Source organism: Leucoraja erinacea, chromosome 50 (assembly GCF_028641065.1).
Source record: "Leucoraja erinacea ecotype New England chromosome 50, Leri_hhj_1, whole genome shotgun sequence".
NCBI lineage: Eukaryota > Metazoa > Chordata > Chondrichthyes > Rajiformes > Rajidae > Leucoraja > Leucoraja erinaceus.
The window spans coordinates 294600-322209 of NC_073426.1; the positions used below are offsets into that span (position 1 = coordinate 294600).

At 47.4% G+C, this 27610-nt stretch overlaps 2 protein-coding genes across 2 annotated transcripts; one reads left to right on the forward strand and one right to left on the reverse strand.

Moving 5' to 3' along the window:
* utp4 (UTP4 small subunit processome component) lies at positions 1-22753 on the reverse strand. Its single transcript, XM_055664907.1, has 16 exons — positions 22557-22753; positions 20839-21030; positions 18935-19019; positions 16400-16489; positions 15762-15973; positions 14721-14892; positions 14545-14636; positions 13725-13821; positions 11359-11423; positions 9635-9757; positions 9197-9353; positions 4191-4297; positions 3456-3551; positions 2004-2189; positions 1621-1731; positions 1-252 (listed from the first exon to the last, which is right to left on the reverse strand). Exons 1-16 carry the CDS (start codon positions 22713-22715, stop codon positions 136-138), a joined length of 2061 nt encoding a protein of 686 aa, XP_055520882.1. The 5' UTR covers positions 22716-22753; the 3' UTR covers positions 1-135.
* chtf8 (CTF8, chromosome transmission fidelity factor 8 homolog (S. cerevisiae)) lies at positions 22733-27486 on the forward strand. The gene is made up of 3 exons (XM_055664911.1): positions 22733-22857; positions 23985-24102; positions 26153-27486. Exons 1-3 carry the CDS (start codon positions 22829-22831, stop codon positions 26408-26410), a joined length of 405 nt encoding a protein of 134 aa, XP_055520886.1. The 5' UTR covers positions 22733-22828; the 3' UTR covers positions 26411-27486.
* Positions 27487-27610: the final 124 nt, after the last annotated feature.

Sequence of the window (27610 nt, forward strand, 5' to 3'; positions counted from 1 at the left end):
TTGGAGTTTTAACAATATTTATTTATACAAAATATTTCAAGCTTGGAAATCCAATGCAACTTTTCGCGAAGAGTTCAGTCAGCAAGTTGAATGAGTCTAAGCAGATATATAATGCAAATCAGACCCAGGAGCCAACTATGTAGCAAATTTCTTCTGTCGGACTGGGGCGGGCAGCTGTGCGTTGATGTCCATCACAGGACGCTCCACCACCACCAGAGAGCCATCAAACAACAGCTCCACGTGGAGCAACGGCTGCAGAGAGAGAGGGAAAGGATTGTGAAATCTGATCAAACACATCCATAGCTACCCCACCAGATCAAACACATCCATAGCTACCCCACCAGAGAGCTTCCAAAGTGCGGTTTGGAAAGTAGTAAACTACTGAAAAAAAGTAGGGGGGGGGGGGGGGGGTTGGGGAAATAACACGGAATAAGCCAGGGAAACTATTGGAATTTATTCATAAAATATATGGTCACTGCGCATTTAAAGAATTACATGATTGAGCAGTAAGAGTTTCATGAAAGGAATAGTGTTCCAGAGATGGATAGGAGATTTTAAATGAGATGATGGGAAGATAATGGACAAACTGCAGGTGTGATATGCTGGGATTTGCAGATATCTTGAGCAAAGTGGGGGCAGGCGATTGGGGATAATCATATGATCATGACAGAGAAGCAGAATTAGGCTATTCAGCCCATCACGTCTGCTCTCCCATTAGATCATGGTTGATCATTTTTCCATTTGAATCCATTTTGCTTTCCCCTCGTAACCTTTGACACCCTTACTAATCAAGAATCTATCAATCTCTGCTTTAAAAATTAAATACACAATGAATGGGCCTCCATACTGTCAGTGGTAATAAATCACCACCCTCAGGTTAGAAATATTCTTCCTCATCTACATTCTAAAGGTACGTCCTTTTATTCTGAGGCTGTGCCCTCTGGACCAAGACTCTCCCACCACTGGAAATATCTTCCCCACGTCCACTATTCGGTAGACCCCCCCCCCCCCCCCCCCCCCCCCCCCCCTTCTTCTAAACTCCAGCCAGTACAGGCCCAGAGTCATCAAACACACTCCTCATATGTTAACCCAATCATCCCTGGGATCATTCACGTAAGCCTCCTCTGGACCCTCACATCCTTCCCCAGATATGGGGCCCAAAACGGCTCACAATATTCCAAATGTGGTTTGACCAGTGCCTGATAAAGTCTCAGCATTATATCATTGCTATTATATTAGTCCTCTCAAAATGAATACTAACATTGTATTTACCTTCCTTACTACCAACTCAACCTGCAAATTAACATTTTGGCAATCCTGCACCAGCACCCCCAAGTCCATTTGTACCTCTGATTTCTAAATCCTCTCCCCATTTAGAAACTAGCCTATATCTACATTTGCTAATGCCATTTTCACTGTACTTTAATTGGCACATGTGACAACAAACTGGCCTTGAAACCTTGATCTATATTCCTTCTACCAAAGTTCACTTTGCTCTGCTGTATTCCATCTGCCACTTATTTGCAAATTCTCCCAACCTGTCCAAATCCTTTTGCAGATTCTCTGCTTCCACGACATTACCTGCCCGTCCACCCATCTTCCTATCATCCCAGATCTTACCTTGAATTTCTTGCAGATTTTGAATGCATGTTCCTGGTTTTTTCGAGCATTTGCAGACAAATGTTTCAGGAAGCTCTGGTTATGAAGCTGTGATCGGTCAGTGGGCAGCGGCTGGAAAGATTGAAAGGAATTAATTCCAAACAAAAATGCATCAAAGAAAGTCAGTCACTTAGCAACAAAAACAAATCCCGTAGACAGTGAGGGTTGAGGTTTGGGGGATTGGGACAAGACTGTAGTGGGGGTAGGTGGTGAGGTTGCCAAGGCTGCAGGGCAAGACATGGTAAACAAGGGTAGTTGCTAGAAATGGAGGAGAATAGCAAACAGGGCTGTGGGATAACAGGGCAGCAAAGAGGCAGGGAGAATGTTCAGGCAGAGCCACTCACCAGCGACTGGTCAATGATACAGAACATATATGTATCATGAAGGATGATGTGTGTGGGCACTGCAGGGTTGAAGGTGACATGTATGATGGGGGTGTCCCGCTCCAGCCAGAGTGTGTGCAGACCCTGTTGCTGCAGTTTACGACTCCACTCTGTGTATCTCTTCTCAACGATGCTGAACTCAAACATCTGACAAGACAAAAGAAACAGTCACTAGACATTGGAACAGATTGTCACACACAGACAAAGATCAGTGTGCCACCGCGCCATGGATCGTGCATTCAGTTCCCTTCTTATACATCTATAGCATTTACCCACGTCCCTTCAAAATCGTCCTCTGAATTCACTTCCATTGCCCTTTCAGGCAGTACGATCCAGTTTACAACTCGCTGTATTGAAACACCGTTTTGCCAAATACGTCACATCTTTAGATATAAACCTTTCTGCCACAATCCTTTGTGCCCGTTTATCAAACCGATTCTCAGCTTGGAATACTTCGATCCCACTTTCTCTCAACAAATCTGCTGAGAGTTATAGAGCTGGGACAGTATGGAAACAGGCCCTTCGGCCCATGCTAACAAAACTGGCACACTGAGTTTACCTGCATTTGGCCCATATCCCTGTAAACCCTTCCTATCCATATGTCGGTCCAAAAGTCTTTTAAAAATCATAATGTATCTGCTCCTGCAGCTACCTCTGGCAGCTCATTCCAGATACAAACTACCCTCAGTGGAAAATCTTGCCCCCTGAGGTTCTTCTTAAAACTCTACCACTCTCTCAACTCTAGAGGCCTGTGCCCTCTAGTTTTAAAATTCTCTACCCTGGGGAAAGGAAGACTGGGCACCCACTTTAACCATGCGGTTTATGATTTTGCTACACTCAGCCTCCTACACTACAAAGAAAAATGTCTCAGTCTCTCCCTACAACTCAAGCCCACAAGCCCAGCTAACATTCGCCAACCAGAGAGCAGTGCTGAACTACTAACTATCTCTTTGATGACCCTCGGACTCTCCTTGTTCGGACTTTGCTGGCTTTACCTTGCACTAAACGTTATTTATTCCCTTATCATGTGTTTATACACTGTAAATGAATCTCTTCTGCATCTTTTCCAAGTTGATGACCTCCTTACTGTAGCTGAGCTTCAAGGTGAACAACACCAGCTTCTTCAGCCTCCCCACAGAACAAAAGTCTTCCATGTGTGGGATAATTCTCAGAGTGACTCTGATGCTGACCCCAGGGGTCATCGCTGTGCTAAAGTCAATCACATTATGGTCAATCAATCAGCACTGCTCTGCTTTCTGACCGTGTCAATGTGCAAGTCAGCGTCCCTCTGTACCCCAAGACCTTTAATGTAGGTAACAGATCCTCTACAGGAATCCCAGACTAGAGTCTACAGAAAGATCACAGATTGGACTAAAGGTGGGCAGTATGAGCACCACTTCAGTCAGACCATACCTGCTGATCTGCATGTACAATGACCAGGTTGTTGGAGTGTGGATTGATGGCCATTGCAGTAGGGAGGTGGTTGTACACTGGAATGGTACAGTGATGCTGTGGGAATGAACAAAGCCCGTCACTGGTACACGTGACAATAATATACAATCATCAAATCCAAATATCTCATTCTACCCATCACCTCAGCTTTTCCCCTTCCGTACCCATCCTTTCCCCAATCATCTTCTCAAATCAGTCCCTCCCTCTATCCTGACACACACCATTTCTCCTCCTCCAGTCTGCCGTGTCCCTCCCACCGTCAGACGTTATTCAGGAGTTATACAACTAGGTGGCGAGCAGGCATTAATTAAATGGAGAACCAGTCTTGAAACAAACTCATTCACAGTTTACCTTCCCCCGAGATGTAAAGGTCAGCAAAAATGGATCAGATGTTGTGGATGGTGTAGTACAGTCAGAACCCCTTGAAGCAGCAAATAGTGTTTGAATATTCTTTATGTTTAAGATGTATAAAACATTACTGTCAGGAGAGAAGCAGATTCTCCAGTCGGCCTGATTCACGTGTTGAATAGAGACCTGCGTTCACCAGCTTCCAGTCTCCAGTGACTCATTGACAGAAGCCACTATCCTCAGCTTCTTTCCTGCCCGGGTCAAGCCCTCCGCACCTCAACCCACGCTCCCAACAAGCTGTGGCAACAGCTGCAACCCTTCCCCTCCCTGCAATCTCCTCTCCCTTACCTTGAACTGTGTGAGGTTATAGACATTGATTTCACAGTTGTAACTTGCAGCCGCCAGCCAGCTCCCATCTGCACTCACCGCCAGCAGACAGACGGGCTCAAGGCAATCTACAGTACGAGAGAAAACACACCATGTAGAGAAAAGAAGAAACAAGGAAGTGCAGATGCTGGTTTACAATAAGAGAAACAACATGCTGGAGTAACTCAGTGGATCAGGCAGCATCTCTGAAGAACATGGATAGGTGACATATCCAGACAGGACTCTTCTTCAGACTAATTGTACTGAACCATCACCTATCCATGTTCTCCAGAGATGCTGCCTGACCATCCAGCACTTTCTTTTTTCCCCAAAGCTGGCCTCAGTAAAGGTTGGCCACCAGTTTGCCCAAGCATCCTCCCTTCCTCCCCTTCTCTCAAGAATAAAGAGCTTCCAAAGAGCGAGGCAGAATTCACAGAGACGTGCCACAAAGAGCCAGAACCAACCCCCCACCCCCAACAGAGTTTCCCACTGTCACAATCAGCTACATTTGACTGAGAATCACAATCTCCACACAATGACACCAAGAGGCAATGACAGCTGAAGCTTTACACTTCAACACATTGTCTAAACTGTAAAGATAGACACTAAATGCTGGAGAGTAACTCAGTGTGACAGCAGCAGCTCTGGATAGAAGGAACGAGTCACGTTTCGGGTCGAGACCCTTCTTCAGACTGAATTAGTGGAGATGGAGATAGAGATAAGGAAAGGTGAGGTGTGGAAACTAGACAAAATGGATGTGGATCAAGGAAAATGTAGAATTGATCACCGTTAGTTAGGAAAAGGTAACAAAGCAAACATAGACAAACGAGGACAGTCAGACTAGTCGCAGATCTGGGAGTGGGGTGGGGTGTAGAGAGCAGGAAGACAAAGGTTACTTCAAGTTAGAGAAGTCAATCTTCATACCGCTGGGGTGTAAACTGCCCACAAAATATGAGGTGTTGCTCCTCCAATTTGCATTTGGTCTTACTCTGAAAGTGGAGGCAGCTCAGGACAGAAAGGTCAGTGTGGGAATGGGATGGGGGGGGGGGGGTTAAACTGTTTAGCAACCCGGAGATCAGGTGGGTTTACGCGGACTGAACGGAGGTGTTCAATGAAACGATCGGCAAGCCTGCGTTTGGTCTCACCGATATATAGGAGTCCACACCTGGAACAGTGCATGAAGTTGGAGGTACAAGTGAACCTCTGCCTCACCTGAAAAGACTGTCAGGGTCTTTGGACGGAGTCAAGGGCGGTGGTATGATGAAGCCGAGTTTTAGTTAAAAATATAAGACGTCTTTGAAAGTGAAATATTATATACTGCTGGTAAAACAATGTTTTTGTATATGTACTGCTTGTAAAACAATGTTTTTGTATGTGGAATGTGGGAAATTCGAAGCAATGAGCAAAGTTGTGTGTCACTTTTTAAGAAGTTGTCCTTTAAAATGCAAATTTACAAAGTTTATGGTGTGCTAATGTGTTGGATGATTATAGATCTTTTGAACCAAGTTTAAAAAAGACTCATCCCGATTAAAGTGTTAAATGAGATTGGAAATGTCAAAATTACAGAGAAAAGTAAATGTATTATTGATTACTGATTCTGAATGAGTTCTTTTGGAAAAGATTGTTTTGATATGATAACAGAGGTTGTCTTTTAAAATGCAAATGAAGCAAGATTACTGTTTTCAAGCAAACAAAGATGTTGAAGCATGGGCTGTGTGAGAGAAATGAAGGTAGATGAAAAAATTGTTTTATGACTTAAAAAAGGAGGTTTGAGGGAACTCACAATGAGGGATGAAAGGTGAGAAGATAAAGTAGATTGGGGAAGAGAACATATTTGGAGAATTGAATATTTAGGTGGGGAGAGCCTCTTTGGATATAATCAGATTAAAGGATAAATTCACAGGGAAGTGTTAAGAAGTGACTGGAGATACTGAAGGATCAAAGGGGGACAAAACAGGAGAAACAGCTGGTGAACAAGATTCACAACTTTTTATTGATGCAGGAAAAGCTGCGTGTCCACCCCCTGGAGAGTGGGGGGGAAGCCACCAACAGGCCCTGGGCAATTAACTAATTATGTATGGTCGGCAATTAACCCATGTCTTGCCAGATCTACATTCCCAGGTTGGAGGAGCTTTGCTGAGAGCCATAAAGGCTATACGATGGGGGTGCTGGGACAAGAAGAAATTGAGACTGTTGAAAGAAACAACGAAGTGTTGCTAACAACATGAACTGCTGTAAAGATTGAAGATCATCATCGCTGGATACATTTGATTGACTGTGAACAGTTTGTGGAAACAAGGACGATGGGCTATTGATGCTTCCTTTATTCTGGGGTGGCCCAGCCCACATGGACTGAACTTTCTTCAGAATGGCAAACTTGCGGACTAAAACACATTTAAAGGATGGTACACACCTCCTTTTAAACAAGATTGAAGTCAAACATGACAAGCGCAGCAAAGATACCCTGACTACAGACAGTAAGAGGTCTGCAAAGGCCAGTTAAATCTACCTGTTTTTGCCACAACCAAGGCACTGGTGTATTTTAAGGAAACAGTATGTTGGTGACAGGGCATTGTTATGTTGCAAATGCAGTGTCACACAAGAGAAGCATGAACCAGTTACACCAGCACACAGGGAAATCCAAATGAAGCCGAATAAAGGCTGAGCAATTTTTATGATCCTTTTCCTGTCCTATGGTAGTATATTAGTGTCACGTCCGGGGGAGGTTGGTGGCCATTTAAAATGTTTGGAGGGACTTGTGAAACGATTGTCCACTATGAATTGATTGTGTTACTAGTGTATTATTAAATTGTCTGATGAGATGCTTATGGTCTTTCGTATGTACTCAGGAAGGACTGTAGTTGTTATCAAAATTTTGATAAAAGGATGGAATGATGAAGCCGAGTTTTAGTTAAAAATATAAGAAGATATTAAATTGGTTTCTGGGCTAGCTTACAGCTTATATTTAGTGTCAAGTTAGGCTTGCCTTAGGTTGTGGGTGTGGGAGATAATAAATCCTATAACATTGTCTCCCAAGTGACAGGCAGAGAGAGAAGCAGCTAAAGATATCTTTGAAGTAGAGATCAAATAACCAATGTTTATGGGGGAGCAGGCAATAAAGGAAGAGAGAAATAAACAGTTGCATCTTTGTAAACAAGTGACCTATGTTTATGAGGGACCAAATGACAGAGGAAGCAGCGACCAGAGCAAGGGTGGTCTATTTGGAGATAAAACAAATGGACAATGTTTTTAGTATATCTTGTACCATGTAAAAAAAAGGTTTGATGTGATGCATTCTGTGGAAACCTTTTCCAGTACTTCTGACCATGACTAATGTCTGTGGAATGTGATAAGGGGACAAAAAACCTATTTAAAGCAATGTAATTCTGTTGTTCAGGGAAGGTGACTGAGCACAGTCAAGTGTCTGGGTTGGTCACTTGACTGTAGTTCTCCCTCCCTTCCATCGGCCGATGTTAAGTAAAGTTTTGAACTGGTCTACCAAACAGTTTGTGTGGTGTCTGTTTATTAAGAAGCGAACCTGGTTTAGTAGTTAAGATAAGTAGCTTTTTCAGTATAGGGACAGGTGTTGCATCTCCTGCAGTTGTACCTGGGGAGAAAGTACCTGGGAAGGGAGTGGGAAGGGACGAGTTATCCAGGGAGTTGCAGAGGGAATGGTCTTGGCGGAAAGGGGTGGAGATGGGAAGATATGGCTAGTGGTGGGATCCCATTGAAGATTGCAAAATTGCTGGAGGATTATGTGCCGTATGCGACTGTTGTTGGGGTGAAAGGTGAGGACTAGTGGGACTCTGTCCCTGTTGTGACGGGGGGGGGAGGGGGAGCGAGAGCGGAGCTGCGGGATACCTAGCGAGGGCCACATCTATGATGGGAGAGGGGAACCCCCAATCCCTAAAGACTGAGAACATCTCAGATGTCATGATATGGGACACCTCATCCTGGTCTCAGATGTGGCATAAACGGAGTAGGGGATAGAGTCTCTACAGGATGCAGGGTGGGAAGAAGTGTAGTCTAGATAGCTGTGGGAGTCAGTGGGTTTATAATAAATGTCAGTCGCTAGTTTATCTCCTGTTGTATAGATGGTAAGATCAAACTGTAGGGAAATGTCAGGAAATTAGTAGTAAAGTTAGTGAGTCTGAAGAAGGGTCTCGACCAGAAACGTTGCTTATTTCCTTCGCTCCATAGATGCTGCCTCACCCACTGAGTTTCTCCAACATTTTTGTCTACCTTCGATTTTCCAGTATCTGCAGTTCCTTCTTAAACAGTAAAGTTAATGAAGTCAGTGAGTTCTGCATGGGTGCAGGAGGTTGTACCGATGCAGTCGTCAATGTAGCGGAGGTAGAGTTCGAGGATAGGGCCAGTGTACATCTGGAACAGGGATTGTTCGACATACCCTACAAAGAGGCAGGCAGAGCTGGGGCCCATGTGGGTGCCAATGGCTACGCCTTGGATTTGGAGGAAGTGGGAGGAGTCGAGCTATCGTCACATTAGAGCCCAAGGCAAAAAGTCATGAAGTTTATTTGTTGAAGGCATCACCCAAACCAACCCCCAGGACCTATCAACTCCATATATACTTCAGGCTGCCCCAGGAAAGCAACCAACATAATCAAGGACCGCTCACACCCGATTAGTCCCACTTCTCCCACCAGGCTGCAGATACAAAAGCAAGAAAGCACCAGGCACTAGATCCAGGAACAGCTTCTTCCCTGCTATTGTTAGATCTTAAACACACCTCTCATAAGCCAAGGGTATCTTCCCGATCTTGCAATCTACCCAATGTAGCCGTTGCATTTTTTAAAATCTACATTTTGTGTGAAGCTGTAACACTACATGATTCTGTACACCAGTTATCTTCACTTTTGCACTCACGTACTCACCGATACAATGACGTTTCAACAGCATTCAAAACAAAGTTCACTTTGCACGACAATAAACCAATATCAATTAGCAGCGTATTCCCATGGAAAACTCACCGGATTTTGGTGCAAGGGAATGTATGCTCTTGGAACCCAACATCGCCAGATCCACAACCTGAATTTGGCTGTGGTCTGAGGCAACAAACAGCCTTGTGGAATCAGCAGCGAAAAGCAACCGATGAGCTGGCGGTAAAGTCTTCGTAAACCGCGAGATCTGTAAGAAAATAATTAAATTCTGTAGCTTCTCCCACCACAGACTGGTCATTAGACCTTGGAACATGACTACCTGTATTTGGACAGACACTGCCTATCTGAGTATTTCCAGCCGTTCCTTTATTTCTGATTTCCAGCATCCATTAGACCCCATCATTGTACAAATGCTCCCCTGGCTTCTCACACTAGTGTCACACCAATCACCCCACACGCAGCACTCTTAGCTCCAGGCCACGGTATTTTGACCCATTAATCACCATTTTTAAATGAGAATCTTCCTACCGTATTAATGTTGATGGAATCATTCTTGTACTGTATCCGATACAGACGGAGTTTGTAGATTGTTGAGGATGCAATCCAGGTCCCACATGGAGACAGTGCACAGCACCGGATGTGACTGTAACTCTACACAAGAGGTACACAAGAAGTAACTCAGCTTGACTGCAGGTTAGATATCAATCCCACAACATTCACAGGTCATTCAACTCATCACGGCCACTCAAGCTCTCTACTAAAACTCTCTCTGTAGCCATACCATTTTTCCATCGTGTATTTCTCCAAATCCCACATGTAGGCAGGCCACCAATAACCGTCTCCATCTGTCAGCGGTACATCCACATCACAAACACACGCTGCATAAAAACATTGTTTCATTTCTCGCCTTTTATTTGATACCCGTGGCCTCTGTTCCTCAACCCTTCTACCAATAGGAAAAGGTTCCCACGATCCACTCTGTCCACACCCCTCATCGTTTTCCATCCTTCTGTTAAATCCCAGCACAGATTTTGTATCTCCAAAGACAACAGTGGCAGCCTCTCTAATGTAACTTTATAATTCAAGGACCCCGACAGTCTTTCCAGGTGAGGCAGAGGTTCACTTGCACCTCCTGCAACCTTATCTACTGTATCCACTGTTCCAGGTGTCAACTTCTGTACATCAAGGAGACCAAGAGCAGGCTCGGCGATCGTTTCGCTGAACACCTCCACTCCGCCTTAACCTACCTGATCTCCCGGTTGCTCAGCACTTTAACTCCCCCTCCCATTCCCAAATCTGACCCTTCTGTCCTCGGCCTCCTCCACTATCAGAGTGAGGCTCAACGCAAATTGAAGGAACAGCACCTCATATTTTGTTTTGGGTAGCTTACAGCCCAACGCTATGAACATTGACTTCTAGAACTTCAAATAGTCCTTACTTTCAAACATAGAAATTAGGTGCAGGAGTAGGCCATTCGGCCCTTCGAGCCTGCACCGCCATTCAATATGATCATGGCTGATCATCCAACTCAGTATCCCGTACCTGCCTTCTCTCCATACCCCCTGATCCCCTTAGCCACAAGGGCCACATCTAACTCCCTCTTAAATATAGCACTCCCTCTTAAATATAGCTAAGTGGCAGCCTCTCTAATGGAAATATTTCCCTCTTTCTCCACCCCCTCCATCTTCCCAGTTCTCCCACCAGTCTTCCTGTCTCCGACTACATTCTATCTCTGTCCTGCCCACTACCCTGACATCAGTCTGATGAAGGGCCTGGACAAGAAACGTCACCCATTCCTTCTCTCCAGAGATGCTGCCTGTCCCGCCGTGTTACTCCAGCATTTTGCATCTACCTTCGATTTAAACCAGCATCTGCAGTTCTTTCCTACACACCTTATAATTGTGGTTCTTTATCCAAGGAAACGCTCCCATAAATCTCCTCTGAACCCTCTTAGCAACCTTCCCATAACCAGGAATGAGAGCAATATGCCATTTCAAGCCAGGCGGGTACATTATAAATGGTCAGCATGACTTCCCTGCTTTCATATACTACGTTTCTGTGAATAAGGTTCAGAATTGTGCATACCCTTATTAACTGTTTTGCCAATCAGACAGTTCCAGAACTACTCATTCAGATAACCAAGCAGAGTGAGTTGCCATTCAAGGTTTCCTTCATCACTGCATTGAAAAATCAGTTTTTAAAACATCCATTATTAATTTAAGACCCCCAAAAATATCCGTTGTCTGACACACCTTGGATTTTAACTCCAACAGTTTGTCTGGTTTCTTGCTGACGGGCAGCACATCCCCAGGAGCCCCTACGATAAAACAAGAGAGAATTATAACCATATAACAATTACAGCACGGAAACAGGCCATCTCAACCTTTCTAGTCCGTGCCGAACACGTATTCTCCCCTAGTCCCATATACCTGCGCTCAGACCATAACCCTCCATTCCTTTCTCGTCCATATAACTATCCAATTTATTTTTAAATGATAAAAACTAACCTGCCTCCACCACCTTCACTGGAAGCTCATTCCACACAGCCACCACTCTCTGATTAAAGAATTTCCCCCTCATGTTACCCCTAAACTTCTGTCCCTTAATTCTCAAGTCATGTCCCCTTGTTTGCATCTTCCGTCCTCTCAGTGGGAAAAGCTTATCCACGTCAACTCTGTCTATCCCTCTCATCATTTTAAAGACCTCGATCAAGTCCCCCCTTAACCTTCAGCGCTCCAAAGAATAAAGCCCTAACTTGTTCAACCTTTCTCTGTAACTTAGTTGCTGAAACCCAGGCAACATTCTAGTAAATCTCCTCTGTACTCTCTCTATTTTGTTGACATCCTTCCTATAATTAGGCAACCAAAATTGTACCCCATACTCCAGAACTGGCCTCACCGATGCCTTGTACAATTTTAACATTACATCCCAACTTCTATACTCTATGCTCTGATTTATAAAGGCCAGCACACCAAAAGCTTTCTTTACCACCCTATCTACATGAGATTATCACAATGCTCACCAGCGTTTCCTCTCAATATCTTGTCAATCTAGTTAGGAAATTGGTACGGAGGGAGGTAATAATGTGGTAGGCACATGGGATATAGCTCCGAGGACTAAAAGCAAATGGACAGTTTTCCATTTCAAAATTTCCACTTAACCTGAAGATGGGGAAATCAGATGGAACTGGGCAAATTGCCTGTGCCTGTGAACACTGCACAGTGGGAGTTAGCACTCCTCCACGAGTTCGCATTTTAAGTACTTGGGATTAAAATTAAAACCAGAATCTGGCCCATTTTGGCTAAAATCAACCCAACCGAGCAAACACATTTTATTATGACCAATCCGACGGCAACAATCAGGCGGTGTCAGACATTGATTGTCACAGGGTCAGTCATACCCCACTATGAGCAGATCCTTTGGCCCAAAGTCCATTCCAGGATAGGGGTAGGAAGAGGGATGGCGAGGCGCAGTTGGGGGAGGGTTGGCCTGACTCGCGTCACAACGGGAACCCCTCAGCCACGCCTGCGCAGTTGGGGGCTATGGGTGAGTGGTGGAATATTGCGTTGGGGGACCGAGGCCCAACTGGTCTAGTACCAATAAAATCACCTCTACACTTCTGGACTTAGGTCTTCAGACCTCCATCTGCAACTGACCTAGACTTCCTGACCAGCAGAAGTCAGTCAATTAGAATTGGTCATAACATTTCCTCCACCCTGACCCTCAACATTGTTGCTCTTCAGGGTTGCGTACACATTTCACTGCACTACTCCCAGAGAGTGGCACTGCAGGTAGACAACAATGGGCTTCATCAGTCATGGAACTGAATGTAGAAGTTTGCAAGTTTTAAGGCAGTGGTATAAGATGTTGGGGAGGCTGCATTTGGAGTATTGTGTTCAATTTGTCACCCTGCTATAGGAAAGATGCTATTAAGCCGGAAAAAGTGCAAAGAAGATTTATGAGGATGTTGCCAGGACTCGAGGGCCTGAGCTAAAGAGAGAGGTTGGGCAGGCTACTGGTATTTCTTGGGAGCAGAGGAGACCGAGGGATGACATAGAACGTACCCATAGAATCACCACCCCACCCCCGGACACTTATTATTATTTATTCAAATCGTTTGCTATATCGCTCTTCCAGGGAGATGCTAAATGCATTTTGTTGTCTCTGTACTGTACACTGACAATGACAATTAAAATTGAATCTGAATCTTTATAAAATTATGAAGGGCGGGTTTGGGAATCTAGAGCTAAACATCACAGGTTTAATGTGACAGGGAAAGGTTCAATAGGAATTTCTGGGGTAACCTTTTCCACGATGAGCTGCCACACAAAGTTATTGAGGCAAGTACAACAACAGCATTTCTGGACATGTAAATGGATAAGAAAAGTTTAGAGGAATTTGGGTATAACACAGGCAAATGAGACTAGCTTAGATGGGACACCTTGGTTGGTAGGCCTCTCCAGCACCCTGGACCACCTTGTCTCACAGTAAACGTTTGGTCTATTGGCTTTGTCGCACCCCACGTTGCTGTTCCAGTCCCTCGTCTGTACTTGTTAATTACAATGACGGCAAATGGTTTATTCACAAAATGCTGACCCCCCCCCCCAGAATCTCTCACCTGCAGCTTGTGAGCTCCCCAAACGCCATAACTCCAGCTGCTCTGGGAATTGAAACAGGAGCAGGTTTTCCGTGCGGCTGCAGCATACCAGGTTCCGCTGTGAGGAAGCAGAGATTTAAGAGTTATTCAACATCCTTGTGTCTCCTCCTCCTCCCCATGCCATGCTCCTATTATTACTGCAGGTTAAGAACCTTTCAACATAAACCATGTCGCAGCTTTTCACGTTAGAACCAATGCAGCCTAATCTCACAGGGTGCCAGGTCTATGGTGGTAGCAGCTTCTGTGCCACACTCCTCCCTATCCTCAAAGATCAGCCGTGTTCTTGTCTGCCGTTGACTCCTGGCACATTATTACAACTTTGGTCGACTCTACTGGCAACCCCCGAGTTACAGCACTCAGGCAACAGACATTCTTCCGTACAGAATTTACAAATCGCCACTCAAAAATTAATAAAATTCTCACTCAGTCACGAGTCATACAGCATAGAAACAGGTCCTTTGGCCCTGCTCGCCCACCTCAGATGCCCCAACTAAGCTCCTTCCCTTTGCCCACACCTACCCCACATCACTCTAAACCTGTCCATTTACCGGTCCAATTGTTTTCTAAATGTTGTTATTGTACCTGCCTCAACTACCTCCTCTGGCAGCTTCAGCCCACGCGCCCCAGGGCACAATACAAGCCCTTTAAACCTAGCTCCTTCCTCCAGCTTTACAAATACCAGGTGAACACCATCATCTTTGCTCACATGCCCTGCAGATCACATTCTGAATGAACAGTCCACTTTGAGTTCAGTGTGCAAAAGCAATGATCCACCACTTACATGTGGAAAGAGGATCTTGCGGAGAGCGGTTTCATACGACTTGATTTCCACTTGATCCATCAGCGGGCGAATGACGAGTTGGGCATCCACACCTTATCCAGGAAGAGAGAAAGAGCACTTTAGGAAAAGTTCCATTGCGAACCCACCGCGCAGAGAGAGAGGTTTTGTGCACTCACCGCCTGAGACAAGAGCAGACATGGCATGAACAACAGCCCTCACATCGTGAGTGTGATGCTTAAAGGTCTTTGTGCGAACCCACTGAGCGCCAGCAACGTCTGATTGTACTGCAACCCGCTGGAATTGCACCACTGTCCCCTCGGCTGTACCAACAGCAATGCTGTCCTCAGACTAGAGAGCAAAAAGCCAGTTAGTGAGAAGGTCTGACACAGTCCCAAGCAGGGGCGGAAAACCCGGGGGGACCAGAGGGCCTCCATGTTTTGAGAGGTGGGGGACCCCTCCCCCCAAGTTTTTGTAATCCAGATTTAAAAACCCGGTGAAATCTCCGCATTCCGCGAGGCAATGGGGGTGGGACTGATGATCGAGGGCGCCGATTGGACGAGAGAGACGTCGGTCAGCGGGCAATGGGGGCGGGACTTGATTCAGCGCAATGATTGGAGGAGGGAGGACTGAGGATAGAGCGCGGTGATTGGAGGAGGGAGACGTGGCACAGACCTGCGCTTCATCCGCAGCCAGGATCGATCCCAGCCGGGTGACCGGCGCTGTCCTGTCCCCTCCCGAGTACCCCCACCTCCCCCCCTCCAACGAGTGGCCAGAGAGGTTGGCAGCAAAGATCCTCCGCTATAGGATCTTTGGTCGGTAGTCAGACCGGCGCGGTGCTCCCAGGCCCACAGCCAGCGCAGAGAAACAGCGCTAAACCCAGCTCAACTCTGCCCGTGGCACCAGGTGAGCCTACAGCCTTCCTGGACTTGCGGCAAATATGGACAGCGCGGAGAAGCAGCGCTGGTGTCCCGTCAGTCCAGACAGGGCTGTAGTTAACCCGGTGAGACAGGCAGAGTTGAGCTGCATTTAGCACTGGCTTGGGCCTCCGAAGCCTTGCGCGCGCATGTGCGCGTGTGTACAGAGTGTGTGTGTATATGTGCGTGTGTGTGTGTGTGTATATATATACAGGTGTGGGCAGGCGGGTGTGGGCAGGGGCGGGTGTGGGCAGGGGCGGGTGTGGGCAGGGGCGGGTGTGATCAGAGAGCTGCTCCACTCACCTCATTCACGCTCATTGACAGCACATCACACTTGGTAACGGGGTGAGTTTTGAGCAGGGTTCCCGTTTTCCAATCCCAGAACTGCATTTTCCCCGCCGAGTCCGCACTCACGACACTGAAGTCACTGAGAAACCCGACAGCCCATATCACACACTTCCGATTGCGAAATGTTACATCGCCACGATCCACTCGAATATGGCGCTTACAGTGACCTGAAGTGTGGAAATAATATGCGAACAGTCGGCTAAAAGTAACCAATAGAACTGACTTGCACTCGGATACACCGACGAAGCAGCCAGGCAAATAACTGATTGAATTTAAAGCACTAAATATGTCTGTTATTTTTGCTGTGGAAATGAGTTATTTTAAGGTTCATTAATTCTCACAGGGTTTCAATAATCGGACAGAGAAATGTTCACTTTTCATTGGCTCTGCTGCCTCTAACGCCCGAGCCACAGGGTGGGTGTAGCTGCAGACTGAGCCGTAGGGATTTCTCTCTTCCCGAGATCCACCATATTGAACAAGTCACAGGGGGCTCAGACCAGCATCTATTCACATAAAATAAACACACAACATACACACGCTCCCTCAAAGAACATCTGCTCAGGCCATCACATCCCAGTCACACACCAACTTACCAGACTTCACATCCAAAACCCGAATAGTGTCCAGGGATCCAGTCACAATCATTGTGCCTGATTTGTGCCACGCTAAGGAGAGTACACGACCTGCAACAGAAGGGCAGCCCATCACATACTGTGCCACTTTATCAAAGCACAGCTTCACCTACTCTGCTCCTTCAACAAGCTCTCTGGTTACTTTCACTACCATCAACAGTTTCTCTGGCAATTCCCCCCGCTTTCTACATATCAGAGGTGGAGGCACGGACTTGTAGGGCCGAGATGGCCTGTTTCCGTGCTGTAATTGTTATATGGTTATATGGAGTAGAAGGATGAGAGGGAATCTTATAGACATATAAAATTAAAAAAGGACTGGACAAGCAAGATGCAGGAAAAATGTTCCCAATGTTGAGGTAGTCCAGAACCAGGGGCCATCGTCTAAGAAGAAAGGGGAGGTCATTTAAAACTGAGGTGAGAAAAAACTTTTTCACCCACAGAGTTGTGAATTTGAGGAATTCTCTGCCACAGAAGGCAGTGGAGGCCAATGCACTGGATGAATTTAAGAGAGTTAGATAGAGCTCTTGGTGCTAGCGGAATCAAGGGGTGTGGGGAGAAGACAGGAATGGGTTACTGATTGATCACAATGAATGGCGGTGCTGGCTCGAGCGGCTGAATAGCCTCTTCATGCACCTATTTTCTATGTTTCTAATGGGCACTCGCATGGGGCCCGACTATGCCTGCTCTTTACTGGCTACATTGAGCAGTCCTTGTCCCAAACCTACCCCGGCACCACTCAACACTTTCTCCATTACAATGACCACATCGGGTCATCCTGCACTTGTCAATTCATCCATTTAAACACCACCAACTTCCACCCTGCCCTCAAATTCACTTGGACCATTTCTGACACCTCTCTCCCCTTTCTTGATCTCCATCACTATTCCTTTGCATTTATGTCTTGGGTTTGGCAAAATCTTTCTTTTGGAAACGTAAATGTAATTTGGTATGATTGTTTGATGTTGTGCAAGCAAGATTTTCATTGTACCGGCCTCTCACTCTACTGGTGCTAATGACAATAGATTTGATTTGACTCAACTAGTGGTGTGCCAGAGATCGATGCCATCTCCACTGATGTTTGTCATCTATATTAACTATTTGGATGACAACGTAATTAAAATGGTTTTAAGATTTGTGGATGACTACAGAATTAGTGGTATAATGGAAGTTGGCCAAGAAATAGCAGAAGGAATTTAACTCTTGACAAGGTGTTGCATTTTGGTAAGTCAAACCAAGATGGTACTTGGATCAGGCCCTGGAGGATGATGCAGAGAGTCCTCAGGTCCCTAGAAGTAGCGGCACAGTTTGACATGGTGGTGAAGCAGCATTTATTATGCTTAGCTTCATTGCACACGCATGGACTACAGAAGTTGGACTGTCACAGTGTACTTGTACTGCGTACAGTTCTGATGCGTCTGCTACAGGGAGGATCTCATTAAGCTTGAAAGAGTGCAGAAAAGATTCACCAGGATATTACCAGGACGCAATGGTTTGAGTTATTAGGAGAGGCTGGGTCTATTTTCCCTGGAGCATTGGAAGCTGAGGAGTGACCTTATAGAGCTATGCAGCATCATGAGAGGCAAAGAAAAGGTGAATAGTCAAACTCTTTTTTTCCCAGTCCAAAACTAGAGGCCATAACTATAATGTGAGAGAGGAGACCCAAGGGGCAATTTCTTCACAGAGCCTGGTCCATGTGTGGAACAAGCTGTCAAATGTACGGAGGTGGGTGCAACACAACACTTAAAAGAATTCCTACTATTACATGGATAGATAACATTTAAGATCTAGTTAGTAGGCCCTTCTCGGTCATGACTGACCATGGGTGATGCATCCTGGTCGGATGCAAGCCTGGGCGATGTCATATGGAGGACAGGCTGTTGCCCATGCAGCATGTCCCTCCTCTCCACATCGCTGATCGATCCAAATGAACAGCAGGGCCGTTACAATTTGGCACCAGCACCGTCGCAGGAGCAGCCAGAGTGAGGTTGTAGACAACGACGAACTGCCTTAGAGGCTCCGACTCCGGAATTTGCACGTTCTCCCTGTGACCACGTGGGTTTCCTCACACATCTCAGACCTGTGTGTTTGTAGGCCAATTGGCCTCTGTAAATTGCCCCCTAGTGTGTGTGGAGTGGATGAGAAAGTGGGATAACATAGAACTAGTGTGAACGGGTGATCGATGGTTGGCGTAGACTAGGTGAGCCGACGGGACTGCTTCCATGCTGAATTGAACTACACATCTAGCTACTGTAACACATGTCACACGCCCAGGCTTCTCCTCACCACTCATGGGTGCCATTTAGTTGATGCTACCTACCCCAATCCATTTAAAATATAACTAATATTTCATTGATGTTTGAAACATCCTCTTGACCAGTCGCTGCCCTGACTGCACCCCCACCCCCCACCACCACCAGCCACAACGCATCCTCGACTTAGTGCACGCTGAGTTGCACACAAACACAAAACCTGTTAATCAGTTCAAAAGTGCTGTACCTTTTTGGCGATCTAAGTTTCTCTCAAACTGAAGTTTTTCAGGAACGATCTCAAACAGCTTGACTGAACCATCTTCACACCCGACCTGTGGGTAACAGACACAGAAATCCATCAACTAATGTGCAGATCTGCACCAGAAACACTGGAAATAATGTAGTACGGGTATCAAATGAAAGAAAAACTTCTGGGGAAACTCAGTGGGCCCAGTACCATCTGCAGAGGGAATGGACAGGTGACAGTTTGGGTTGGGACCTTTTCAGGCTGATGAGTGTAATGGGGAGGAAGCTGGAAAAGAGGTGGGAGTGGGAGAAAGCCTTGCAACTGGCAGGTGGATTCAGTGAGATGGTACTAATTAACAGAAGGGTGGAGATGGTGACAAGGGCTAGAGGTGAAAAGGAGACAAAAGGGGTGTCAGATAAAGGAAGAATAGATGGGAGAATGCGTCATAAATCTGATTGGGTTTTTTGAAGATATAACCAAGAGGTTGATGAGGACAAGGCCATAGACGTTGTCTACATGAACCGAGAAACAGAAAAAGAGAGAAAAAGAGATTGATTGAGATTGAATTTGAGCTTGGAGTGCTGGAGCCTAAGGGGGCGATCTAATAGGTGTATAAAATCATGTGGGGAATAGATAGGGTAAAAGTGTAGGCTCCCCCCCCCCCCCCCGTGGTAAGGGAGTCAAGAACTGGGGGACATAGGTTTAAGCTGAGAAGGAAAAGATTTGACAGGAATCCGAGGAGCATCCTTTTTCACACAGTATATGGAACAAGCTCCAGAGGATATGGCCGAGGCATGAACAATAACATTTAAAGGACATTTGGACAGGTACATGGATAGGAAATCTTTAGAGGGATATGGCTCACACAGGCAAATGGGACTGGCTTTGATGGAGCATCTCGGTAAACCTCGGTCAAGTTGTGCTGAAGAGCTGGATTCACTGTCTGTCACTCCCAGGGCAGGAGGAGAGCATATAGAAACGAGTAAATGGGCAGGGCAACTGGGGTAGTGGGAGAAATGCGTGGGTGAGCAACAGGGAGGGCGAGGAGAAGAGAGTGTCGATGGGGAGTGCTACATGAAATTGAAGAATTCTATGTTCATATTGAGGGTCACCCCCTCACCTGTATCCACCCATCACATGTATAGAATGGAACTGCAGATGCTGGTTTATACCGATGATAGATGGTTTATACCATAGATGGTTCAGTCTGAAGAAGGATTCCCACCTGAAACGTCACCCACCCTCTTTCTCCAGAGATGCTGCCTGACCCACTGAGTTACTCCAGCACTTTGTCCATCCACCCATCACTTGTCACGCTTTTCCGCACTCCCACCTCTCCTCCAGCTTTCCTCCCCATTCCATCAGTCTGAAGAAGGGTACCAACCCATTTCCCCCTATAGATGCTGCCTGGCCCACCGAGTTCCTCCAGTATTTTGTATATTATTGCTCAAGACTCCAGCACCTGCAGTTTCTTATCTGTATCAAATGAAAGCCTTAAACCCAGAATCTATGAGCCATGAAAAGAGAAATGAAACAAGACAGACACTCACACATTTTGGGTGAGTACCAGGACTTCTCTCATTGTCAAACACCCTCAGGGCTGGGAATACACAAGTTGATAAAGACTGAAGCACCCTCTCCAATGTCCCATTAAATACATTCAGGACCGATATCACATGGGTTAAATGCAGAGTAAAGTTACCACTGCCCTGTCCCATTAGACATTCTCAGGGCATTGACGGCACATGTTGCAGAAAGGGTAGCTAGAACTCTGCAGGGGTGGGGGTAGATTGTCTCTGCTTCATGTGCAAGAAACAAACATATGCATCTCTGGTCTCCACTGCACTCCAGCTACCCGACGATGCTTCACACTACAGTGTGTACACGGATCCTGCTGTACTAACCGCCAGGTGAGTTTCCTCACAGTTGCAGCCCATGCACCAAAGGGGACCACCGAAAGCATCCAAGCTGTACTTGGGGCAGAGCCTCTGCAGGTCATACTCGATGATTTCTCCACTCAATCCCACGCTCACGAGTCGATCCTGACCAATCCAGCTGATTGCTTCAATTAATCTCTTCCTATCTCCAGGAATTACCTGTAAATATGAAATTAGTTATCAATACCAAGCTGTGAGGATTTCAGTTGATGAATAGTGACAGCTGGACATTTCACGTTTAACCAGCAATGATCTGTGGAGAGGGTTAATCGGTTGCGAGAAGTGACAAAAGAGAATGAGATGGGCAACTCCATTGGAACAGTTGTAAGTGACGCAATGTTAGTCAACAGCGAGCTGCTAGTAATGCATGGTCAATAGCTAATTGTAAGTAACCCTCGGTCAGCAATGGTCATTAGCGAGTAACCATGATTAGTCATGCATGATGGGCAACGATCAGCAACGACGGATCGACGGTGCTGTGGTTACGAGGGGTCAGTCTCAAGGCACTAAGTCCCATTCCAGGACATCAGCGCAGTTCACGATTAGATGTCTAATAAGAAAATATGGACAGAGGGTTAGGATCTAGTACATGTATAGGAAAGGTTTAGAGGGATAGGGGCCCAAATGCGGGTAGGTGGGACAAGTGTAGATGAGGCATGTTGGTTGGCGTGGGCAAGTTGGGCCGAAGGGCCTGTTTCCACGATGCATCACTATTTGACTAATAATATTTCAAAAGTGTTTGAGAGACCTTTAAACCTAGCTCCTGTGTCTGGGTAGAGGATTCTCTGGTATGGATCCACGCACAGCCCCTTCCCGACTACCCTCACCACCACCTCCCCACCGACTACCATCCCCCCCTCCTCGACTACCCTCACCCCCCCTCGACTACCCTCACCCCCCCTCGACTACCCTCACTCCCCCCTCGACTACCCTCACCCCCCCTCGACTACCCTCACCCCCCCCTCGACTCCCCCCTCACTCACTCCCCCCCCTCGACTACCCTCACCCCCCCCCCCTCGACTACCCTCACCCCCCCCCCTCGACTACCCTCACTCCCCCCTCGACTACCCTCACCCCCACCCCCCCCCCTCGACTACCCTCACTCCCCCTCGACTACCCTCCCCCCCCCTCGACTACCCTCACTCCCCCCCTCGACTACCCTCACCCCCCCCCTCGACTACCCTCACCCCCTCCTCGACTACCCTCACCCCCCCCCCGACTACCCTCACCCCCCCTCGACTACCCTCACCCCCCCCCCTCGACTACCCTCACCCCCCTCGACTACCCTCACCCCCCCTCGACTACCCTCACCCCCCCTCGACTACCCTCACCCCCCCTCGACTACCCTCACCCCCCCTCGACTACCCTCACCCCCCCTCGACTACCCTCACCCCCCCTCGACTACCCTCACCCCCTCCTCGACTACCCTCACCCCCTCCTCGACTACCCTCACCCCCTCCTCGACTACCCTCACCCCCTCCTCTACCCTACCCCCTCACCCTACCCTCACCCCCCCTCGACTACCCTCACCCTCTGCTCGACTACCCTCACCGGCCACCCTCTCCTCCCGGCCCCGCTACCGCGTGTCGCCGTCCATGGAACAAGCCAGCGGGGGGGGGGGGGGGGGGGGGGTCCGTGTCCGTGTCCCGGGGTCGGGCAGCGCGGTCCGGGCACCAGCGTCTCACCTTCTCCTGCACGAAGTTGCTGGCGAAGTTGAAGAACTCCAGCGAGCCGTCGGCCCGGGCTAGGCCGAGGCGGCGGGCAGCGCGGTGGTGGGCGAGGCCGCGGACGGCGGACGGCACCAGGTCGAAGAAACGCACACGGTGCAGGCGGTACTCGCCCATGGCGGCCCGGCCCAGCGCGGCTCCCGGAAACCGGAAACCGGAAACCGTCACACGCCCCTTCACCCGGAAACACTCACACAAACGGGGGCGACGACCGGCGGCGGTAAAAGAAGATGGTTCAAATCCCGGTGGCGCTGCCGAGGTGAGAGGGGGGGGGGAGGAGAGGGGGGGGGGGAGAGGGAGAGAGAGGGGGGAGGGGGGAGGGGGGGGGGGGGGGGGGGGGGGGGGGGGGGGGGGGGGGAGAGAGAGAGAGAGGGGGGGGGGGGGGGGGGGGAGAGAGAGGGGGGAGAGAGAGAGAGAGGGGGGGAGAGAGGGGGGGGGCGAGAGGAGGAGAGCGCGATAGGGGGAGGGGCAGGGGAGAGAGATGCATCCTCTGAGTGAACACATTTAGAGATACAGCGCGGAAACACAGGCCCTTCGACCCACCGGTTCGGCGCCGACCAGCGATCCCTGCACACTAACACTATCCCACACACTTGGGGACAATTTACATTTACACAAAGCCAATTAACCTACAAACCTGTAATTTGGAGTGTGGGAGGAGAACTCGGAGAAAACCCACGCGGTCACAGGGAGAGCGTACAAACTCCGCACAGACAGCAGCCGTAGTCGGGATTGAACCTACGTCTCTGGCGCTGCAAGCTCTGTAAGGCAGCAACTCTACCGTGCCGCCCGCTCTGAGTGAACACGACTCTGAGGTCTCTGTTTAAAATCTCTCGCCTCTATCAATAACATGTGCCCTCCAGGTTTAGAATCCTCTACCCAGAGATAAATGCGGTAAATGTTCACTTTATCCATGATCTTGTATACCTCAGTAAGGTCACCCCTCAGCCTCCTATGCTTCAAAGAAAAAAGTCCTCGCCTATCCAACCGCTCCTGATAACTCAGGCCTAGGTAACGTGTTGGTAAATCTCTTCTGCACCCTTTCTTACTTACTACAGCTGGACAACCAGAACTGCGCACAGTACTCCAAGTGTCTGATGCCGTATGCCAAGCGCTAATGACTTGTACAGCTGCAATATGGTGTCCCAGCTCTTATACTCAATCCCCATGCCAATAATGGCAAGCTTGCTAAAGCCACCTTTACGGCTCTGTCCATCTGACTCTTTGACACACCAAAGTGGAGGGGGAGGGGGATAGAAGAAAGTGTGAGTGGGGTTTGAAGATGATGGGGGAGGAGGGGTGCAAATCTCTCTCCATCCCCTCCCTCTTCCATTCCCACTTGACATGGCTGGTCCGAGAGTTTAATCTTCTTGTGACTTCCCCCAGTACCAGAGGTGCCTCGAGCCCAGAGTGGGTATTGATGGAGCTGCAGGGAGAGATCGAGGCCCGGCATGAAAAGGGCCTGGCTGGGAGCCTGATGGGAGACCTACACTACAACCGGGAGGTAAACACTCTCCAAACCTCATCCCTCCTCTGCTCTAAGAAAACAAGCGCAGGATATTACCAGGATAATCCTCCCTGGCAATATCCTGGTAAATCACCTGTGCTACTTCTCCAAAGCAATCACTTCCTCCCAGTAGTGTGGCGGCAAAAGTGCACAGTATTCCACTTGTGGCTGAACCAATGTTTATAAAGTTGTACCATAACCTCCATGCTCTTATATTCTGGGCCCCAGCTGGCCCCTTGTAAATCTTACCTATTGTCTCAGTACTTCCTTGATCCTATCTTTAAGTGTGCAAGTCCTACTTTTATTAGTGATTCCAAAGAACATCACCATGCACATTATCAGAATTAAATTCCCTCTGATATTGCTCTGCCGATCTTACCAGCTAATCAATACCATCCTATAGTCTAAAAACCCATGACAAGTGGAGTGACTATCACTAAAGAGAAGGTGCTTGGGAAGCTGAAAGGTCTGAAGGTGGATGTGTCACATGGACCAGATGACATGGGACTGCACCCCAGTGGAAACTAGGCCAGTTAGCCTGACTTCAGTGGTTGGTAAGATTTCAGAGTCCATTACAAGGAATGAGGCTACAACATACTTAAAAGTTCATGATAAAATAGGAGAAATCAGGGACTCTGCAGGAGAACTTGGACAGGTTGGGGGAGTGGGCAGAGAAGTGGTAGATGGAATACAGCGTAGCAAAGTTTGGAGTCATGCATTTTGGTAGTGGTAATAAAGGCGTAAACTATTTTCTAAATAAGGAGAGAATTCAGAAATCAAAGGGACTTGGGAGTGCTGATGCAAGATTCCCAAAAAGTTCATTTGCAAGGTGAATCGGCAGTAAGGAAGGCAAATGCAATCCTAGCATTTATTTCGAGAGGGCTACAATACAAAAACAGGGATGTAAGCTTTATAAGGCATAGGTCAAACCGCATTTGAAATATTGTGAGCAGTTTTGGGCCCCATATCTGAGGAAGGATGTGCTAGCATTGGAGAGGGTTTACAAGAATGATCCCAGGAATGATGGGGTTAACATATGATGAGCGTTTGAAAGCACTGGGCCTATACTTTCTGGAGTTTAGAAGAATGAGGGGGGACCTCATTGAAACTTACCGAATAGTGAAAGGCCTGGATACAGTGAATGTGGAGAGGGTTTCCACGTGGGAGAGTCTAGGACCAGAGACCATAACCTTAGAAAGGACTCACCTTTGGGAAGGAGATGAGGAGTAATTTCTTTAGTCAGAGGGTGGTGAATCTGTGGAAGTCATTGCCACAGAAGGCTGTGGAGGCCGTTAATGGATATTTTTAAGGCATTGATTGACAAATTGTTGGATTAGTAAGGGTGTTGGGTGATGGGGCGAAGGCAGGAGAATGGGGCTGAGAGGGAAAGGTAAAATAACCATAACTGAATGGCGGAGTAGACTTGATGGGCCGAACGGTTTAATTCTGCTCCTAGAACCTATGAACATGACTTTTGTGTGAACTGCAAACCTACTAATCACAGTTCTTTTGTTCATATCCAAATGATTAATGTATATAACAAGCAGTAGGATCCCACCACTGATTCTTTTGGTCCGAGCCTTGCATTAAAAAGAACGTCACCATTACACTGCCCTCTATTACAGTCAGTTTTGGATCTAAGTTGTTTGAATCCTATAGAATTTAACCTTAGGACCAGTCTCCCTAGTGGGACTTTGTCAAAGGACCTACTGAGGTACATGTGACAACCTCAGCTACACTGGTCTCATCAATAGGTTTTGTTTTCTCTTTGAAAAATTAAATATAAATGGTCAGTCATGTTCTCCAACTAATGAAGGGGCTAAACAAACTTTTCAGTGGTGTATCTCCTTTGTAGCCACCACATTTTGTAGTGTCTGCATATTTTTAAACACCACTGCTTCACATTGTGTCCCTCGTATCAGCGAAGTCTCACTTTTATCGATGAGGCTGCCTTGTACTCATCTCCACCCTTGCTCTTGTTGTCCACGCTCCTTCTCGCTGGCCAGTAAGATTGAGACATCTTTTCTCCCACTTTGTCCACCTCCAGGGAGTTCCGATTCTGATCATCGGCCACCACATCCTGTACGGCAAAGTCAGCCACTTGGAGAAGCCGTTAGCAGTACTTGTAAAGCACAGTGCCAGAAGAGAAGGGGCAGAGAGCCCAGTGGAAGCTCAAGGTGCTGCCCATGGAGTTAATGAAGAGAGCACCTCTACCTGCTACATGGTGACTGCACTAATCAAGAGGAAGATCATCTTCAAAACCCGTCCAAAGCCCATTATTACCAACGTTCCCAAGAGGGTGTAGTGGCATTGAAGCAGCGGGGATAGCCAGCCGTAACCAGAGGCTCCTGAAACTTCAGCTCAATGAGTGGTGTGGTGACTGGCTGGTGCATATTTAATAGCATTCTCTGCCGCACTGATCAGATCAACTCGTGCAGTGCTTGTGATTTTTCTACTGAGACTTCATGTCTGAGAAAGAAAAGGCGATTTAAGTTCTGAACTGTGTTGTAAAGCAGATTTTATGACAAGCTGATGCTTTGTGATCATTTACAGTGACTGTGTATTATATCACTCTAGTTTTCACTGTGAACAAGCAGCTGTTGTGCCATTGAAGCAGACAGATATCTATAAGAGGAATTATTTACAAAAAATATCCTGTTGATTACTGATTGAAATGAAGCATTCATCACCACAAATGCAAGAGGTGAGGAAAAACAAGCTTCAGCCGACCAGGAGGTAGAGCAGCGTCCCTCCTGGTGTACCCGCGGTGAAGAGTGAGGCAGTGGACCGACCACAGGACAGTTCACCCGCAACAAGGAAGTTCATTTCAATAAATGCCTAGATTACGCTGACCAACACTTTGGGACAGCGGTGGGTTTGAGGGGACTGTGGCCTAACATCGAGGAGTTGCCGGCCTTTGCTGGAGATCGACCGGGATTTCCACCGCGGGTGCCTGCTGGACTTACCATTACGGAGCTCGCGATCACTTTGCCAGGGGTCGACCTCGGAGCTCCAACCGTGGGTGCTTACGGACTTAACATCATGGAGCTCGCAGTCTCTGGTTAGAGATCGACTTTCGGGAACTCTAAACCGCAGGAGTTACGATCGCCCCGACGCGGGAATTTCGATCGCCGGCTGCGGGAGCTTCGATCACCCCGACTGCAGATGTTTCAACTGCCCCGACTGCAGGTAGAATAAAGAGGGAGGAGATTGGACTTTTTTGCTTTCCACCACAGTGGGGAATCAGCTGAGGTGGATGTTTATGTTAACCTTTTGTAGTTGTGTGTCTTGTTGCTTTTTTTTTCGTATGGCTATATGGTAATTCGCACATCACTGTACCTTAATTGGTACACGTGACAATAAAACACCTTTGAAACTTCAGATGTCTCAACCCGAAACGTCACCCATTCTTTCTCTTCAGAGATGCTGCCTGTCCTGCTGAGTGTTTTGTGTCGATCTTTGATGTAAACCAGTATCTGTAGTTCTTTCCTAGTACAGTGGTATG

Bases quoted from the DNA above. Each gene is read 5' to 3' on its own strand.
- utp4 (XM_055664907.1), bottom strand. From the start codon at position 22,715: ATGGGCGAGTACCGCCTGCACCGTGTGCGTTTCTTCGACCTGGTGCCG. The intron at 19,020-20,838 runs GTTAGTACAGCA...TGTTACCCACAG, and splicing joins GTGAGGAAACTCACCTGGCG to GTCGGGTGTGAAGATGGTTC. The intron at 16,490-18,934 runs GTACAGCACTTT...CTTCTGTTGCAG, and splicing joins AAACTTAGATCGCCAAAAAG to GTCGTGTACTCTCCTTAGCG.
- chtf8 (XM_055664911.1), top strand. From the start codon at position 22,829: ATGGTTCAAATCCCGGTGGCGCTGCCGAG. The intron at 22,858-23,984 runs GTGAGAGGGGGG...GACTTCCCCCAG, and splicing joins ATCCCGGTGGCGCTGCCGAG to TACCAGAGGTGCCTCGAGCC. The intron at 24,103-26,152 runs GTAAACACTCTC...GTCCACCTCCAG, and splicing joins ACCTACACTACAACCGGGAG to GGAGTTCCGATTCTGATCAT.